The following is a 19,597-nucleotide window of genomic DNA, read 5'->3' as shown; positions in this document are numbered from 1 at the left end:
AAAACAAGAAAAAAGATATATATCTCTGTAAGACAGAGAGGAGTGATACATCAAGAACAAGAGAGTGAGTGAGAGAGAGAGAGAGAGAGAGAGAGAGAGAGAGAGACAGACAGACAGAGACCACACCTCAAATTAATGACAGACAGTGACTTTTATTCTTTGATTTCAAGCAGTCCCCCTGACACATGCGGTTTATTCCTAGAGACATAAACTGTCATTTGTACACGTCTTCAAATGCCTGCATCACTTCAAATGCCAAGAATTCTGGAGCAGTGGCAGGCTCTGTATTGTTCCATCCTCTGCTTTGAGGACACACTTTATGCCAACTAAATAACACACATGCACTCACAAAACAAATATCACAAGGAAATAAAGTTACACGATATATTGGCATCAATATGACAATGATGATGATGGAAGCAGAATGATACTACAATACATGCTTACGTAAAAACATAGCCCAAAAGAAGTATTTTCAATAAAAGCATGGAGAAATCAATGAAATTTTTCAGACACCTTTAGAGACAGAAGAAATGATGGACTCTTTATTCTGGACTGATCACAATCATTTTGAAACAGATATGATGGGAGGTGCATGAACAAAACCTCTCCGCCACCGCGAGCAACCAACTCAAATTAGTTTAGGACCTCGTTAGCTTTTGAATGTCACTATGTGATTTGAACCAAACTTGATAAACATACATATTGGCAAGACCTCTGGACCACAAGACCAGATATGTTGACAGGTGTGTGGAAAAAGGAAAACAAAAGTGAACAGAGAGACAGACAGACAGACAGACAGACAGAGAAGCAACACCCTGATGAATCCTGTTACAGGTCCCATAGCCTATTGCAGACACCGGGGCAGTGGATTCATATCCACTGTGTCTAGGGGTCAGCACAGGAAGGCGGGGCCCAATCCTCTCCTGCTGTTTTAACCTTCCCCAACTGAAGTCAGGTACCCGTTCACACCAGGGTGGAGTGGGGAAAACTGGAGTACAGCGCCTTTCCCAGGGACAAACACCAGGGTGGAGTGGGGAAAACTGGAGTACAGCGCCTTTCCCAAGGACACAACACCAGGGTGGAGTGGGGAAAACTGGAGTACAGCGCCTTTCCCAAGGACACAACACCAGGGTGGAGTGGGGAAAACTGGAGTACAGCGCCTTTCCCAGGGACAAACACCAGGGTGGAGTGGGGAAAACTGGAGTACAGCGCCTTTCCCAGGGACACAACACCAGGGTGAAGTGGGGGAAAACTGGAGTACAGCGCCTTTCCCAGGGACACAACACCAGGGTGGAGTGGGGAAAACTGGAGTACAGCGCCTTTCCCAGGGACACAACACCATGCCATGGGGCCTTGAACCCTGATCACAGGTGAACAATGGATCGTCTTATCAACTCTGCCACGCCGCCACCTGTACCATTGTACAATATGTAAAATGGATTCAGCATGCTGCATTGTAGGACGAGTAAAAAAAGTATCTACTATGGAGTAAGTATTAGCACATACACCTGCATTATTTCTGTGCAGGTCATTGTCTCCAAAGTTGTATTTCTGCATATATCTAACTCCTTCAACCTACATTTTAAACTGAACATCACTGCGCATTTTCTTTGCCTTCTTTTACCTGCCCTTGTGCTCTTATCTTATAGGCTGTTCACTTCTGTCTGCCTGCAAAACACTATAACAAGATCCTGTATGTATATATATATATATATATGACTCCCTTAAAAAAGAAGGACACGAAACCTAAATACAACTAACAAATGAAAGAGTACACACACATCTGTGCATAAGCTTGCAAATGAAAGAGTGAGCCATGTTTTCAATTCAATTTGACTGGAATACATGAATATATACCAGACAGTAACACCGAATAGAATAAATCATACAATAATCACACAAAAAAGCAAAACATACATAAAAAAAAAAGGGGAAAGAAAAACATGGGAAACTGAAAATTAGACGATATACATGTTTACTCACTTGTCTAGTTTAACATTAATTTCCTCTTGGCAAAGATGAAACACAAACACACACACACACACACTTATGCTCACACACTATTATTATCATTAGTGTTGCTTATAGTCAAGCTGACAGCACAGGGCCATATCAGGACTGCCAAACTACACAAATATTTGACCATGCTAAACACAAAACCGTAAAATAAAACCATTAAGATAATTATTGTCTTACCTATCTAGCTGCTTCAGGCAAATAAGATTAGGCTGTGCTAGGACGTCAGCCATTCCGCTTAATTTATCATCCCCAGATTCTAAAAAATCATACAAATACAATCATAACTGCGTAAAAGATATATATTAAAAAAAGTGTCAAGGCTTGTTCGAAAAAAGAAATGGGAATGGACTGAGAAGGCAGAAAAAGGAAACTACATTGAAGGGAGAAAAAAGGCAGAAATAAAGAGAGCAATAGAAAAGAGGAAATTTCTAACACAGAATTTCCAGAAGGTAGGGACGCTATTTATACTGAAAGACCCCTGGCATCCCATGGGGGAACACTCACACTCACACATGCACAGTGTATATGTGCATATTGGAAAGAGAAACTAGTGAACCAAGCACCATACCCAAGATGCTCTGCCTCAAGCAATAATCGCCTCCAAAACTTAGAGATAATATGTCACTGAACAATCTCATGAAATTAATCAATAATAATGTATCTATGCAGTAGTATTATACATGACTGCCTAATTCATTCAATTTCATGAGCATCATTTCCCCATGATTTGTGCATGAATAAAACTAACATCCAAATGGCATCAAACAAAGTAATGTATTTGATTTCAAATTACATATGTGTGCTTGTACAAATATTACCTAGCCTTTCATTTGCTTTGTCTATGTGTGGAGGGTGATGATAGGTGTGATGGATTTGAGTGGTGGTGCTGCTGAAAGAAATCAATACATTTACATTGTGTTCCCAACAAAGCTGAATGGAAAAAATAATGAACAGTCACAGCCCAGTATTCTCAAATGCACACACACATACATGTATATGTACAAGCACACATGTCCATACACCTGTATGCACAGAAGCAAGGATACCCACACACAGATGAAGCATAAAACACAAATTTCAGTGCATTTGTTTTGTGTGTGTTTTTTTTTCAACTGCATTAAAACCACGACTGAGTCTGGTTTGTAGTGCAAATAGTTTTTTTTCCCTAATTGAATCAATATATCCAGTAGCATATCCAAAGTTCTGGGTTCCATCCAAAGTTCTGGGTTACAAAGAACTGTGGATACAAAAGAAGAACAAAAAACACAACAGTGCGAAATTTCATCTCGAGTTACATGAATGACAAAAATTTTGTAGAATCATTCTTTACTTTCAGGACTACAGAGAATCATTTCAAATGATTTATCATTTCTCTATAATACAGCATTTAACAGAACTTCTGATTTTATGTGCTGACTTTGTTCACACATGAGTCAAAAACAACTAGGTACTTCAACTCTGCAACACCTTACAAGAAGACAAACCCTTTTGAAGCAGATTTTGAGAAGCATTACAGCACTGGTACTAGTAAGTGAAGGGTAATTTTGATTCATGTACAGCCGACTGTGTGGGCACCAACTGCTGCTATCTGTACAGGACAAAAACTGCACAACATCCAAAACCAGTAATGATAAACCCTAAAAAATCTTTGTACCATACCTCAAAGTATGCAACAATATTATGTAAACAGTTCAAAATAGCTACACTACTCTGCGGCACTAAATCTTAACAAAGCTAAGCTTTGCTGATGGCTCCAACCATTCTGCTTAAACTTGGATGCCCAGATTAAACAAGCATAAAAAAGGAAAGAGAAAAACCACACTGATGACCAAATGATAATGAAAAAGGCCTTGCTGGCAAATAACACTGCGCAGTGGGTCACCCACCCCATTGTTCACATTATCACCCCCTAGTTGTCAGATTACAGCAGTTCACCAAGCAACTCAAAAATGGTAAGGGGGGAATATGGGGTAAAGATTTGGTAAATTAATTGGGAAGTCTGGAAGGAAAGAAAACGATGATATTAAGAAAATGAAAGAAAAAATGCAGAAAACCAGGGATACCACTATTTCAAATATGGACTTTTTCTTCTCACAAAATGAAAACAGGACTGTTGGCTAATTATTCAAATATACACATAGGTATTCACCATCAAAAGACACAAAGTTAATTTCAAAATGACACTGTTTTGTTTCAAAACCATTCATTGCAGTCTACACAGGACTGATACAGCATAACCCTAATTCAAGGACAGTTACAAAGTGGCCAAAGAAGCCATGCAATAAGCAACAGGTTTCTTTCTGAAAGGGTCAATATTATAATGCTATTCAGTTTCCTTTTAGTGTTCAGCAGATATTAACAACAAGAACAACCGCAGAGAGATGCAGAATGAATATTCATATAAAGAATCCAAGGAACCACAAATCTGTTCAGTCACAATAATGCAAACTACACACAGATATCATACTCTTAAAGGGTGACCTAAATAATTATTTTACAAATGTTTTCAACTGCAGACAAAGAAAACGATAATGATAAAACTATTCACAGAAACAAAAACAGCAAAAACAACAATAAAGATGATGTTGATGAAGAGATTGTGGAGGGTGAAAAGGAAACAGTTGTAAAAACAGGAAAATCATGGAGATAAGGAATGATTGTAGTAGTAAAGAGATCAAAAACCCTGAAAGCAAACAAGACATAAAGAGAAAGAGAGTTGCGCTACACCATTATATGCCTTTATTCATCAATAACTGATCAAATCTATGCCTGCACAACCTTAACTGTGGCTTCAGAATCAAGACTGTGGAACAGCATACAGAAGAAACAAAATGCAGACAGATACACTCATAGAAGCATTTGTACATTTCACACACACACACACCTCACTTTAACAAATCATTCCTATGTTCCAACACACTCTAGATACTAGAGACAAAGACAGTTACACCAAGAGATAACGTGCACTAACAAAAGATAGCTATAAGTGCAGTCAATCCAGTGAAAGCCACTGAATAATACTGGAACATGAAGACAGACAATAACTCAATGATGTGGTTTCAGATGACTACAGCAAAAACTCCTGCTGCAACCATGCGCTTTGTGAATCTCTTAGAAAGTATATCATAGCTCTTATCCTCCTCTCGCAAGGAAGCGTCTAAGGTAAATGAGGAAAAGTTGGAGAGAAAAAAATGACAAATAAAAATCATAATGCAATGTACATGTGTGTTTACGTGTGTGCACATGTGTGTGTGTGTGTGTGTGTGTGTGTGTATTTGTCTCTGTGCTTGTTCCTTTTATATCAATGAATAATAAACTGCCCCCTCATCTACCCATTCCCCCAAAATGCTTGTTACCTTTCAAAAAACAACAAAAAACAAAACAAAAAAAAAAAAAAAAATTCTTGAAACATTTTTTTAACAGTTACACTGTAAATAAATGACATATTCTAGTGTATGATTTTTGCGTGATTCCTTTATTTCTTAAAGCAGTCCAGTCCAAAAACTGGTCTGGCAATTAGAAAACAAAAGCACACAAATATTAACACACAACAAGAAAATATGTTACATAAACCAGCATGCATAAGTGACCGTGACTTAACAACAAAAAAACAAGCAATGGAGAGACGGAAAAAATAAAAGAAATGCACACACACACACACACCCTCTGGGCTCTTGCATTTATGCAACTGTGGATGAATAGAATGAAGGAAATCTACAGAGCAAAAATGATTGAAGGAAGTATTTTTTTTAATGTCCTGTCACACATACTTGTGACTGTACAAATATGATTCATGGGAGGAAAACAGAAATGGGAATACCTAACATCATAAACCTTTTGAGGTACAACGTTAAGAGATGGGGGCAGGGGAGAGGGGAGGGTGTGGGAGGCACTATTTAAAAGTGAAACTAGATCCACTAGCCACTTGCCTCCTGCCCTGCCTAAGGTCTTTCCAGCCACTGCATCTTCCTCCTTACAGGCTGCACCTGTTCACTTCTTTAAGTGGGTTTTCACGGAAGTGATATGCGAGTGGTCAGAGTATTGTACATTCGGTCGGAGGGTTATGGGTTTGAATCCTTATTGTGTTGCCAGGTGAATAAAGAGTTGAGAGATTTTTCTCCCCTGATTTCCCAGACCAAAAAATAAGCAGATCTGCTAGTGCCTTGACCCACGTAATGTTTCTGCACATATATGGTGGAGATCAAATCAACACGTTAAAGATCATCTCAGAATCATGAACAAACCTAGTATGCACACACCTAAAAATGAATGGCTGCCGATATGGCAGTGAGAAAGGTCATACAATTTTAATCCCATGTGATGATGTATTCAAGTGAACATGGCATAAGCAGCCCATGAATTCAGAAGATACATACATGATTTATGCAGCCATAATCCTCTTTCAGGTGTAGTGTATGCTGAGTTCGTTTGAACTTCCACGTGGATTACAGAATCTTCCACATGTGTATGGACAGACAGATGAAGGTATTCACACAAGCCAAGGACTGAACTATAGACCTGATAAAAAGGAAGGTATCTTGGTCTTCACTTTCAAAATAAAAAAAATAAACAAATAAAAAAAGAAGTAAATTGGGGAAAAAGAACACACTCAAACATGATTTTCTAATGGGTCCTCCTTATCCCTTCCATGTCCTCCACAATGGAGGGTTCGGTCTACACTGACACCACAACTGGTGGCAGCTATTCCCTCTACCTCCCCCCTCCCCCTTTTTGGCTATCCCACCTTCCAACACCCCCCCACCCCCAACATGACTACACCTGGACTTGTTGAGTAACGACCACAGGGCCAGCAGTGTTAGACTGCCACAGAGACACTCACCAGAGGGGACCCTACATTGCTGCTGAACCATTCTTGATCATGTGTCAGCTACTCCAGCCACAGAAGGTATCTTGTGTATAGACAAGGAACATCCACAAGTTTTTCAGATGAGGTGATAGACCAAGGTTCTGTTGCAAATAAAAAGGAAATGGATATGAACCATCCAACGTCAACTGAACATCACTCTCATCACATGTCACAAGACACATGTATGTCTTGTCTGGATGGGATTATCCATGATTCTTTCATTTTAAGAAAAGTCTTTAGAGCAAAATGAAATCCCATGACAGTGAACGTACTGCAACAAATTTTGTTTTAAAGTTTTTATTTTGATTCCCTCAACAACAAAAAAGGTTTTAACTGCAAATCTTTTTTTTTAAAGCTGTGTATGCTTTCAGTTTCTTGACCAGACTTACATACAGCCACTGAAGCCCCTGAGGTCTCACACAGGGAGGCTGGGTTTTCATCTTGCATCCAGTAATGTAGGTGTTGATGTGTAGAAAATGGCAGGTTGGATGTTCCTACTTCTTTGTCCAGCACTGCTTCTCCGTGTGTGATCTCCTGAGCTTCTCTCCTCTTCCTGCTTAAATTCTCAGTTATGATGGCCAAGATTTCAAGGTTTATCTTTACAATCTTTTCACCAGTGATTTTGCAGTGTTCTTCCGACTGTTTTAATTAAAGGTGCCCTGCTGATGTTCATACATGTCCAAAGAAAGCTTGCACTGCTAGAAACCAATGATGTAGCAAAAAACAAAACAAAAACATTTTGGTTCTGCGGCAAAATCAGGAAACAATATTCATGCTTCCTTTTTTTCAAATTAAACATTTTTCATTCTGAAAATCAGTCCTGAGACAATTTTCAAATTTTGATTACTGTGGTTTTTATTATGAAGATCCACCATTATTTTTTTCTTTTTTGTATTTAGTCTGGAGTAGTGTTTAAGTACCAATTTATAATTTTATATGCATATAGTACAATGGTGATATCATACTACACAGTTCTTAGGTAAAAGTATGAAAATATGTGACAACAGAATATCATATAGTGGGGTCAGCTTCACACAAGTGTCAAGGCACACGAGAAATCTGTTTGTTAACTAATACTGATGCTTAGAAAATAAAGTCTCAAAATACTTCAACAGATTCTATTTGCAATGATGATTATGACAACTGTCCAGTTTGGCACATCTATGTGTATGTGTGTGTGTGTGTGTATGTGTGTGTGTGTGTGGATATCACTCATATTTTTACTTGAATGTACAAAAAAATTAAACCCTGCCAGAAAACATACTACCAGCAGTGAAAAGCTTGTTTGTGGTTGCAAAGAACACAACAGTGAATCAAGCAATGCAGCACAACAGCTATTTGAAACTGACCAATCAGAAAATGTCATTGTGGAATTTTATTTTTCAGTGTTTGTGCCTGTGCATGTTTTAATTTTCACAGCCTGATGCAGATAAAAAGAATTACTTGGTAACAGGATATATGTATGGGATAAGGAAATGTACACATTTTCAGTGAAATTTGTGTCAAAACAAAACAGAGAAACAGAATGCTGCTACTCTGGGAGTACTGGTTGCACAAACAAGATTCTCTTGTTACCCAGACTAGTTTCCTGGACTTCCACCACATTCTGTGTTCGAATGTCAGACAAGATCATCTTTTGAAGATGAAAAATGAAAGGAAGAAGGGACAAATAATTTTCACACCTACGAACAGCCTCTACAACATCCAATCAGTGCAGAGAAGTGATAGACAACTAAACTCTATATTCCTGGTGACAATACAATAAACTTGATAACTATGCCAACCTTATAAGCTGATAGCGGATGTGGTTAATCATGTTCAAACAATCTTATAAGCCAATTTGTTTTAAAAAGAAAAATACTCATGCAGAAATGGAAAAGCACATACAAATACTCGGGTGTTCAATAAAAAAAAAGGCAGTAAATGAACCAATCAATCAGTCCATCAAAGCAAATCAGCTAGCCACTCTGTGCAAATTTCCAAAGATCATCTGTATGTCACAACCTGTCATTTCAGAAAATCCCTTCATCAATGTGAAGGCAAAGAACATGCACAAAATCAGTTAAAAGATTCGATTACCATATACAAGAGTGCACAACTGTGATCCGCAAAAGCAAAACAGTCATTTCTGAAAATCAGCACATTCATGCACAAATGTACATTTACAATTCCTGACTTGTAGCTGTCTGGTAAGAGGTTTCCTTAAAAAAAATTTTTAAAAAGGAAAAAAAAAAGAACTAAAATGGCACAAGTTTGTCAAACAGTTAACAGTTTCTCATGATGATCAGTACGTCACCTTTTGTATAAAAAAACACATAAAAGGGTGTGATACTCTTCTGAGGTTTGGTCAGACAGACAATGATTGTCTCTGACCAACTGTATAAGTTTTTCAATTTCTCCCCAACTGAATTTCAACGCTTGTGGCATGCTGAAAATCTCAGTGGAAGTTACAAAATGTCAAGCTCATCACATCCATAAGCATCTACCAAAAAAAAACAAAAACAAAAACAAATTCCTCATGTGGTTAAAATGACCATGCAGATTGTGGACAGCAGTTGTGTTTGTGTTTTTGCTTGAACGTGATCACTCCTGCAAATCTGAACTGGTGCGATTTTGTTTCCAGAAAGCAGTTGTGTTTGTGCACTAACGTGTACACAACTGTAATTGCGGCTGCAAAGAGCATCAATCACATTATTCAGAATGCAATGGGGGAAGGTCAATGGAGAAGGGAAAGGAGTGAGCGTGAAACAGCAAACTCCACACACTGACACAAACATGAATCAAGAAAACTGAACTCACACCTGTGGGAGTACAGAGGATTTCGAGTTGCAACACACACACACACACACACACACAAAACATGCATCAAGAAAATTTAATTAATTGATACCAGTATGGGCATAAAGCCACAAGACACGCACACAAACACAGAACTCTTTAATATAGACAAGACATTTATTTTGTGAGTGGTCAGAATAATAAGCTTTACCTTGATTGGCATAAAACAACATGCATACGTAGTAAAAAATGAGCTAAGGTCTGCAATGGTCTAGTTACCTGGACACAACACCAGATCATCCATTGTAACTACTAAATATATACCAGAAAAAAAGCAAAGTATGAGTTCAGAATCTTTTGAAATAAACAGCATTGTTTGACACTTTTGTACAGTTGGTATATACAATTTACACCAGGTGACTTTGTGAGTTATTCCAGAATATGTGTGTGTGTGTGTGTGTGTGTGTAAGAGTGTGCATAAGCGAGAGAGTGTGCGCACGTGTGTGTGCACACAGAAGTGCGAGCGTTTGTGCTCACACATGTTTAACCAGTTGAGTGCCTATAAGACGACAGCTGACATCCTACAAAAAATGTTGCCATCGTGCCTATGAGATGTCCACTGACGTCCTGCATCTATTTTAATTTTTCCTTCAGAGATTGAACACAAACAGAATCTGAATGGTAAGTTTAATGTATCTGGATCATAAACATACCAACTAAATGAGCATACATCAGTTGAAGCTCTTTCTTCTCGATGTTTCACTAACGGAACTTAAGTACACCTGAAAAGTGGGTCTGTGTCATGTGCAAAAATAATATACGAAACTTTGTCCAGCTGACACAGCAGTCCCTGTCAATGAATTTACACAACTGTACGGATGATTATGTGTGGTAATAATGATGAGAGATGCATCTATCTAGTCTGATGATTGGTTGGAACTTGAAGGTGATAACAATGACAGCGACGAAACTGACAGCAATGTTCAACACTTTATCCAGTCCAATCAGACATCACTTTATCCAGTCCATCTCTCCAATCAGACAACACTTTATCCAGTCTATCTGTCCACTCAGACATCAATTTTGAGCAGGTGGCAATGATTGACAGTAAGGGTGCAGTACTTCCGCATAATTTGAGAAGAGGGGGAGGAGAGAGAGTGGAATGGATAAGACGATAGGTTGAAGACCAGACATAAGGCACTGGAAAAGGGCATGTCCATGACTTCAGTGGACAGTCTTTCACAGTGTTCATCTGGCAGGAATTGGACAACAGCCAATCATAAATGATTCTAATGAAACCTAGGGTTGACAGACAGTGGACGTGAATCTCATGATTTTATTCTTTTAAAGCTTTTTGTCACTGATTTTTTTTTTTTTCCCCACCTATTCCCTTTAAAGACCAGACAAACCGGATGCACAGCAGACACTTTTCAACTCAACTGCAACCAGAAGTGTTATCAAAGAGCTACCCCTTCTAAACAGGGAGCACTCTTTGGTGTAAAAAAAGCTTGACTGTTCAGATTCTGAGAACATGGCTGACTTTTAATGTTGGCAGAACCCTCAACAGTTATTCACTTCCATGTTTACAAGCACTGTGAGTGTTATCATAAACATATATTCTGTTTTATTTTCTTCTGACTATAACTAAGCATGCTATTTCCAGTTGTATTTTGTTTGTTTGCTTTTCTGATGTCATTCTATGGAGGTGGAATTAGACTTTTTTGGTGCACAAATATTGTTAACATGACTCTGAAATACTTCAATAGTTATCTACAATCAAATTAATGGGGAAAATCCTCAGATTCAGGATCCATTTTCAGTAACAAAAACTTTTACTTTACTTTTGTATAGTTTTTGTACTAGAATTTTAAAAAAAAAGTTATTATCCCTGAATCCTCAAAATTCTCTGGCAAGGGGAGAGCACTTTTTTTTGGTTTTATTTTCATTTTTTATAAAAATCCCTGGCACTCAACTGGTTAAGACAGATTACATAGTTTTACCACTCTTTTTCACCAAGACTTTCCAACTTTGTTCATAGTGTACACAGAAAAGCCAGAGCTCCTGAGAATGAAATATTAAAATTCATGAACACTTAAAACAAAACAAAACAAAAGAAGAAAACATTTGAATGGGACAAGATGATAACATTTTCCTCCAATAAATTCTGTTCATTATACCTTTTTGATTTTACATGGTGTTCAGTGCACAATCTGCAGAATGTCTATTCTTTGGGGCAGAGAACACATTCAACGTGATGACAATCAGAGTTCACAGAGAGTCTGGTGATGATGTTTTATCTAAAAAATCTTTCTAGTCTTCCATGACTCTTTCCCATATAGCTAAATATGTAGATAGGTACACAATCGAAAAAAATAAAATAAAAAATTCAGAAGGAAAAATGTAACTGGTTAAATGGAGCACTTGTACAAAATCATGTTTTCAAATACAGCAATCACAAGCTTCTTACATCACTTCACAATGTAACACATTTTAAACATGAGGTGTGACCCCTAACTCATTTCATGGTGGGAACTCACATGTCTGTGTTTTCCACCTACATCTGCTAGTTCAAATGGCCTGGAAGATTCATGGACCTAAAACAAAACGTCAGAGATCAGATGTTTAGATCCTTTTATAGAAAACGTTACTCTGACTGGCAATGAATACAACGATTCTGTATGCAATGCACACAACATTCACAGTTCAAGTGGTCAGAACCAGTTGTGTGGACTGGGTCAGCCTCCCCCAGCCCTGCTGATGAAGACTGTATCTCTCCTCCCCCCCATCCCATTCCCCTGGCCTCACTGCTCCATAACCACACTCCCTTGCTTTCCTGCTCCCAGTCATACCCCCACTGCCCCTCTTCATCCTGTCTTTCTTTTTGTTTTTTTGCAAACAGGGCAAAGGGTAGAGACGAGGCATAAAGAATACCTGTCTTATTCTAACTTCCATACTCTTTCTCTCTCTCTCTCTCCCATTTTTTGTTTGTTTGTTTGTTTGTTTTTTGGGTGGTTTTTTTTGATGTTGTGGGATAGGGAAAAGACGAAAAGAAAATTAGCTTATCTCTCTCTCTCTATATATATATGTGTGTGTGTGAATGTGTGTGTGTGTGTGTGTCTGTGTGTGTGTCTGTGTGTGGGTACTAAAACTGAGGGGCCATACAAATACAATCATCCTCCTTGTTTTGGTAGCAATTCTGAAAATGAAACCAGCTTGAACATTCAACAACTAAGCCTGGCTTAAGAAAAGTCAGGCATACTGACTATGAGTTCCAAAACAAAGTTTACGACCAAGAACAACACATATACGCCAAAAACAACAAAAGAAATAAATACAAACAAATTTGCCCAAAGCATTTGTGCAAAATGTCTGGATTCCAAGTATTAATGTTGTGAAGATGTATACAGCAGAGAATATCATTAAGGGCAGAAACCATAAAGAAAAGGCGCAAATTAATACTTGTCAAAATGACACCGGTGAACGCAGGAAAATCACAAAGACGTTATTTCGTAACTGTCTATCAACAACACTGGTGATTATCAGCTCTTGATTCTGAACAGGAAAACACATTGGGTTTTGGAAGATTAACACAGTATTTGTCAACACAGTATTTTTGTAACCTGCAGAGCATGTGCTTACATCACTTACGGAATATATTGGGTCTTTGTTTGCTTCATTTCATTTTTCTAACATCGATTTGTCTTACTTACCTGCTAAATTAACAAACAGCCTCTTTCAAAGTCCCTTGAAGATGTTTTCTTTTAAATATTCCCTTTCTTTGTATTTACTTGCAGAACACCTCCCTCCACCACTTTATAAGTTTAAAAAATATCATATAATTGTAACAATATTTTATTTCAATTCTGCTATAATCTGACCGAGCTTTATAGATTTCAAGCATGTAAAATCAGGTTCAATATATATGACGAAGGCAACATGTTTTTCTTATCTGTCCAAAAAACTGTACTTGCTGTTATTACTGCTGGTTCTACAACACATATACAAACACAAACACTGTAAGTAAGAATGCCTGTATAAAGCAAACTGACAAGGGATTTTCAAAGCATAATTACATGCTATAAGCTAATATGAACTGTTCACTTTAGTCCCTGGATCCAGCTCATGGTTACCAATGAAAAAAAATTATTTTCCTGTCCACTTATGAATAAGTTAAAAAAAAAAACAATTGCGAAAACAAATCAACTACGTCAAGAAAATGTGTGGCACTGTTTATGAAAATGATGTTTGCTGGAAGGGAAGGCAAAAAAAAGAAAAAAAAAAAAGAAAAAAAGAAAAAAAAGAAGTTCAATGTTCAATGCTGGATCATAATGTGTGAAATGTTTAGGACAAAACCCATAGCAGGGCAACCACTTATCATTATTAAAAACTCACATCATCTGAAAGTTATCAATCAAACATCCAGTCACTCATCAACCAATCAACAAAATCAGTTGTTCAATTATTCCTTGTTTTATAGTTTCTTGTAATAAGTTCACACGCACAGATACACAATTAAGTCAGTGAAGAAAAGTGTGACAGCCTGACACATTAAACTAAACAATGTCTGACATCAGGCAAGCACAAAAATTCAGATGATATAAATCATTTAATAAAATCAAAATGAAACACAAAGAAAAGAAATGCACAGACACACACATGTACAAGCAAACAAAAGAAATTAATTTCATTCAAGTTGTGAATTGTTTTCCTTTCTTTCATCTAATGGCACTCACAAACATACAGATGTATGTCACAGTGAGAGACTATTTTTAAGACATCGATTAATGGTCGACAGTCAGGCAAGTACAGAATTTCAAAGAATAAATATAGTACAAAACAGAAAAACCCACTGAATTATCTCTTCACTTCTGTGAAATACAATGATTAGCCTTGAACACACACACACACACAAATAATAAATGAAAAATACACGTATAAACCCACACTTGAATATCAAAAAAGACACACATACAAGCAATGCACACTTCAACATGTATGCTACAACCACACAATGACCCCCACCACCCACCTATCATCATGGGGAAAAGAGAAGGAAAGTAGAGTGGAGTGGGTGAGGAACAAACAAAATTCCAACTACACCCATGACAGCAAAGTCATTCACAAACAACGATGACAGTGGCTTGGTGAAGCACAGACATGGAGCATGAACACAGACAATGCTACATAGCTGGCATCAGTGATTTCACTTGGCAATCTGAGCTGACCGAGATCGTGGGTTGTTAGGGACGTCACCGTTGGCGACAGGCTTTTTGTCAGCAGGAGTGTTCTCCTCCTCCTCAGTGGAAGTCAGGTCCGCTTCGTCCTCTGACTCACTGCGCTCATCTTTCTGGAGCTGTGTACAGGAAACAACACATCAAATTTACTACACTCACAGAAAAAGGAAAGACAGACAAAGAAAGACAGAGGGGTAGAGAGTGAGACGGAGAGAGAGAGAGAGAGAAACTGAAACAGTATGACAGAGACAGACAAAGTTACCATGGGGATTAACTTACTACTTTGCTTTATCATATCTGAACCCTTTCAGTGCCAAGCCTATTTCATGCTCAGTGACAACTATTTGCTAAAGGATGTTTTTGTCACAGAGGGTAATAATTTGAAAAAAAATTCTAGCAAGCGTGTGTGCGGGTGTTTATGTAAGTCTGTGCCTGCCTATGTGTGCATATATGTCAGGGTAGCTGTTAGAAACACATATATGTTAAAATGTATTATGCATTGTGTGTGTGTGTGTGTGTGTGTGTGTGTGTGTGTGTGTGTAGTCACATTTTGGTGTGTGTATGTAACATTGATGTAATGTTTTATGTTAACTAAAGCGTTATAGTAAAGCACCTAGAGCAGATTTCTGGATAGTGTGCTATATAAGTTTCCATTATTATTATTATTATTCTTAAGAAAACTTCTAAACAAAGGTCTCCATAAACTATACTTTTCTGAAAGGAAAATCATCACATCCAATCACGATAATTTCACTTGAATTTAATGATTTGTGATGAGAAAACTCCTGCAATGACGCAGACAGAAATTACGTCCTGGGGCACTCAAGGAGTTAAAATCACAAGCACTGATACTTGAATATGGAATGTAGAAGTAACCTTATTCAATAAGAAATTATCAGATTTTTTTTCTGCTACATCATCTACAGCGTTTCAGTGGCATTACTCCCACATCACTCAATCTGAGTTCCCCCCCACACAGCCACACCTGTATTCATCTGCCTAGTCTCTGCACCAGATGTCAACAGGTATCAAATCATATCACAGAAAGGCCACATACAAGAGGAAACCCTGCACTGCTACTTAGTCACTTCAATGATGCCCACCAGTGCCTGTTTCATTACACATATGCAGGGTACCACACAATACACCCAACACTAAGACCTTGACAGACACTTAAGTGGTGGGGCATTGAAACTGGGGTCATTTTAAGACAAGACATGAAAGGCCACACAATCTGGGATTTTTGTTGTTGTTGCTATCTTGAAGATGAATACTGCTATGGAGATTCTTTTAGGTTTGAGACCATGCGACAAAGCTATATACTCTGTGCTCCATTTCATAATATATCTTGGTGAGAGGTATAACCACTTGCAGTTTGTCAGGAAATTTGAGCAACACTTCTAAAGATGCATCACTGAAGTGGATGATCCTTGACTGTGTGTCCCCAATCACCCCATTTAAACTGAACATGGGCTGAAAAAGCTACCTCTGGTAGGCCTCAGATCCATGACTTCCCAGTTGTAAGTCCACAATGCTAATCACTTTGCTACAGTGGCTGGTTAGCAGCGTACTTCACTGAGCCATTATCATCTTTGTTTGTGAATGACTAACCTCTCATGGCATGAGTTGGGATTTTCTCCCATCGAGCATCTAGACAATATACTGAAGTCCTGTGTGCAGCATACACTTGGTACACTGAAAAAGAACCCATGGCAACATAAGTGCTGTCCTTGGGTAATATTCTGTGAAAGAAACCTACTCTGATAGGTATGCAAATATACATACCCTCAAGGCCTGATTAACAAGTTCAGTTATGCTGCTGTCCTGCATCAGCCTTGCAGATGTGGTGTAGCGTATACACATTTGTCGGAACACAGTGATGCCTCATTGAGAAACTGAAACTTTTTCAATGTTTCCTTTTTAAATGCTTCCTACACACACCTGTAAGGAAAATAAGAAGTTTTAACAAAAAGCAGCACCGCCTGAACAACACGCACCGACAGACAAACCACTCACCGTGCCTGTCTGAAACTTCTGAAAAGCCACACGCAGAATGAGATAGGTCCACATGATATGCAAGACCTGGAGCACGATCAGCAAGCCATTGAAGAACCAGTAGGCGGGGAATGTGGTCACATAGTCATGAATCTCCACAGCTGAGGCATTCAGGACCCTGCAATCATAAACCATTTTCTAAGTGTGTTGGTGCTATCATAAACCATTTTCTAAGTGTGTTGGTGCAATCATAAACCATTTTCTAAGTGTGTTGTTTTACAACCAAGTAGATCACAAATATTATGTCGGGAATTTTGCAAGAAAGTGTGAAAAAGGCTTACAGCTGAATATGTACAGCCCCCCCTTTTTTTTGTGCCTTCTTTAGTATTCAGTTTATCATCTCTTTATATATAAATGACTCTTCTACTTGTCTTCCTGCAAAATGTTTTTACACAGATGTGTTTTGATACCTGTCAAATGTTGGATAATCAAAAGGCAACTTAATTCTTAAATCATTTTGTATATGTACTTATAAAGAAGCATGCATCACATTTTCCGGGCAGTGCAAACAGGCAATATCTTGAAGCCTTGCTGTGTCAGACCCTGGACAAGATGGAATATTCATGAATCAAGACCATATACCGCTTTTCTACTGACAGTGTATCTTTAAATATTTTCATCACACAAAGTGTTTTAAGAAAGACACAGCTGTAACCCTGATTTATATAAGAATTTTTCTAAACACAAGAAAGAAATTCCTGAATAAGAAAAAATGAAACAAAAACAAAAACAAAAAAAACCTGAACCAACCCTTTACCGAACTCCCCCTTCCCACTCCCCCCTGTCCAACAATGCAAAAACAAACAAAAACACAGAAAAGGTAACTGCTGAAGTGGCAATCTTATTTTGGAGGCTTGAAATAGTTTAATATTAGCATAAATGACACTGACACTGAGGAAATGTGCATGTATTCTTGTGACCTTTAGTATTAAAGAATATAAGAATATGTAACATAAAGCATATCTACAATACACGTTTTCTGGCTCACATAAAAGATCAAATACTTCAAAGCGTTGTGGAACAGAGATGAGGCAAAGAAGATATAGGGGCAATGGCATCAGTGGGGGTGGGGGGTGGGAAGATTAGAGGTAGATGGAACAGGAAGGATATTTGATGACAGAAATACAGAGTGTCTAACTATTTACTGTGAAAAACGTACATTTTTTCATAGATAAAGAATTGGAATTTCCTCTCAAAAACAGGCAAAATGTGTTTTTGTGCATGTATAAAGACTTGGAATTTCCTATCACAGAGGGCCAAAATATGTTCTTGTATGAATGGATAAAGAATTAAGGGACAAAATGTGTTACTGTGTGGAGAAGAAACAGGAATTACTGTGTTACTGGATGTATGTATAAAGCATTGGATTTCCTATCAAAAACAAATGAACAAAATGTGTGTCACTGTATGCATAAGCCAGCAAATATACTGCCTCATCAACAAACCTCTGGCTATCCAACAGATGATATGATAATGAAATACAGAAACCTGTAACAGATGGAACTATAAAAATGAGGGTAACATTAGCTGCCAAACACACACACACACACACACACAGAGAAAAAAACATTCTCACTAGAGAGAGAGAAAAAAACCCATGACTGCACAGTGTAATGAAAGAGGGAGTCAGACACCCACCACATGGGATAGACGAAGCAGCGGGACACAATCCAGACAATGGTGAACACAGCAAAAAAAGCCTCACAGACAGTCTGATACTTGCTGTACTTGGCCATCTTGGCAATCTGCAACAGACAGAGGAGATCGTCCTTACCTCCGCAATACCCAGCCATCCACCAACTACAGCTACATCACTAACATCTTTTCTAAACATTAAAACTGTTAACCACCAACATGTGACATTTTGCTGATGTACATGAAAAATAGCTGAAAAAGTAACGGTACTCTTTTTGAAGTATTCTCCTCATTCCAGATCCATCAAATTTTGAAGCAATAGAAACTGAGACAGAATATGGATTACATTAAATAAAAAGGAAACCACAGAGACAAATACTTGACACATATGCATATTCAAGAACATACAGCTATTTTTTGTGTGCATGTGTAATTTCACATTTTGTGAATAGACATGAAATTGAATTTAAACACACAGCTCAGAAACTAGGCAAATGCAGTGATATTAAGGAACACAAAACCTGTTAACTTTTCTTCAAAATTCATAGATACAAAAAAATTATAAAAACAAAAAAATCAAATCAAATTTCACAGATACAAAAGACTTCCCAATTTCACACACACACACACACACACACATATATATATATATATATATATATATATATATATATATATGTACATTCATACATACATACATACATACATACATATATATATATATATATATATATAGTAAAAGTTGGCATCTGTGCATCATTGTCTTACGGCCATCCAGGGGTCAGCCACGTCGTGCACCACCAGCACCAGGGTCCCCACACGCACAAAGTTACAGGCCCAGGAGAAGTAGATCAGAGTGATGGTCACCAGGTGGTGCAGCACCATCTCCTTCTTGTCCTGAACACACACACACACACACACACACACACACCATGGTAAGTTTCTGAGCCTCTATCAGCAAAGTTCATTTTCTGGATAATAATTATAGTATTTAAAAAAAAAAAAA

General features: G+C 37.9%; 1 protein-coding gene across 4 annotated transcripts in view; it reads right to left on the bottom strand.

Annotated features, from left to right (window-relative positions):
* Window positions 1-132: 132 nt before the first annotated feature.
* Window positions 133-19,597, bottom strand: part of LOC143297487 (ceramide synthase 2-like) — a 63,098-nt gene continuing 43,633 nt past the window's right edge. For 2 of the 4 annotated variants that reach the window (XM_076609889.1, XM_076609893.1), the window contains exons 8-11: window positions 19,360-19,488; window positions 18,595-18,701; window positions 16,918-17,074; window positions 133-15,020 (exon numbers count right to left, since the gene is read on the bottom strand). In XM_076609889.1, coding sequence (XP_076466004.1) covers window positions 14,871-15,020; window positions 16,918-17,074; window positions 18,595-18,701; window positions 19,360-19,488 — 543 coding nt within the window. In that variant the 3' untranslated portion in view covers window positions 133-14,870. The remainder of the gene's footprint in view (window positions 15,021-16,917; window positions 17,075-18,594; window positions 18,702-19,359; window positions 19,489-19,597) is intronic. The other 2 variants (XR_013057279.1, XR_013057280.1) reach the window with 2 other exon arrangements.

The sequence above is a fragment of the Babylonia areolata genome, chromosome 2, assembly GCF_041734735.1.
Source record: "Babylonia areolata isolate BAREFJ2019XMU chromosome 2, ASM4173473v1, whole genome shotgun sequence".
In the NCBI taxonomy this organism is placed as follows: Eukaryota; Metazoa; Mollusca; class Gastropoda; order Neogastropoda; family Buccinidae; genus Babylonia; species Babylonia areolata.
This window is presented reverse-complemented; position numbering and strand designations above follow the sequence as displayed.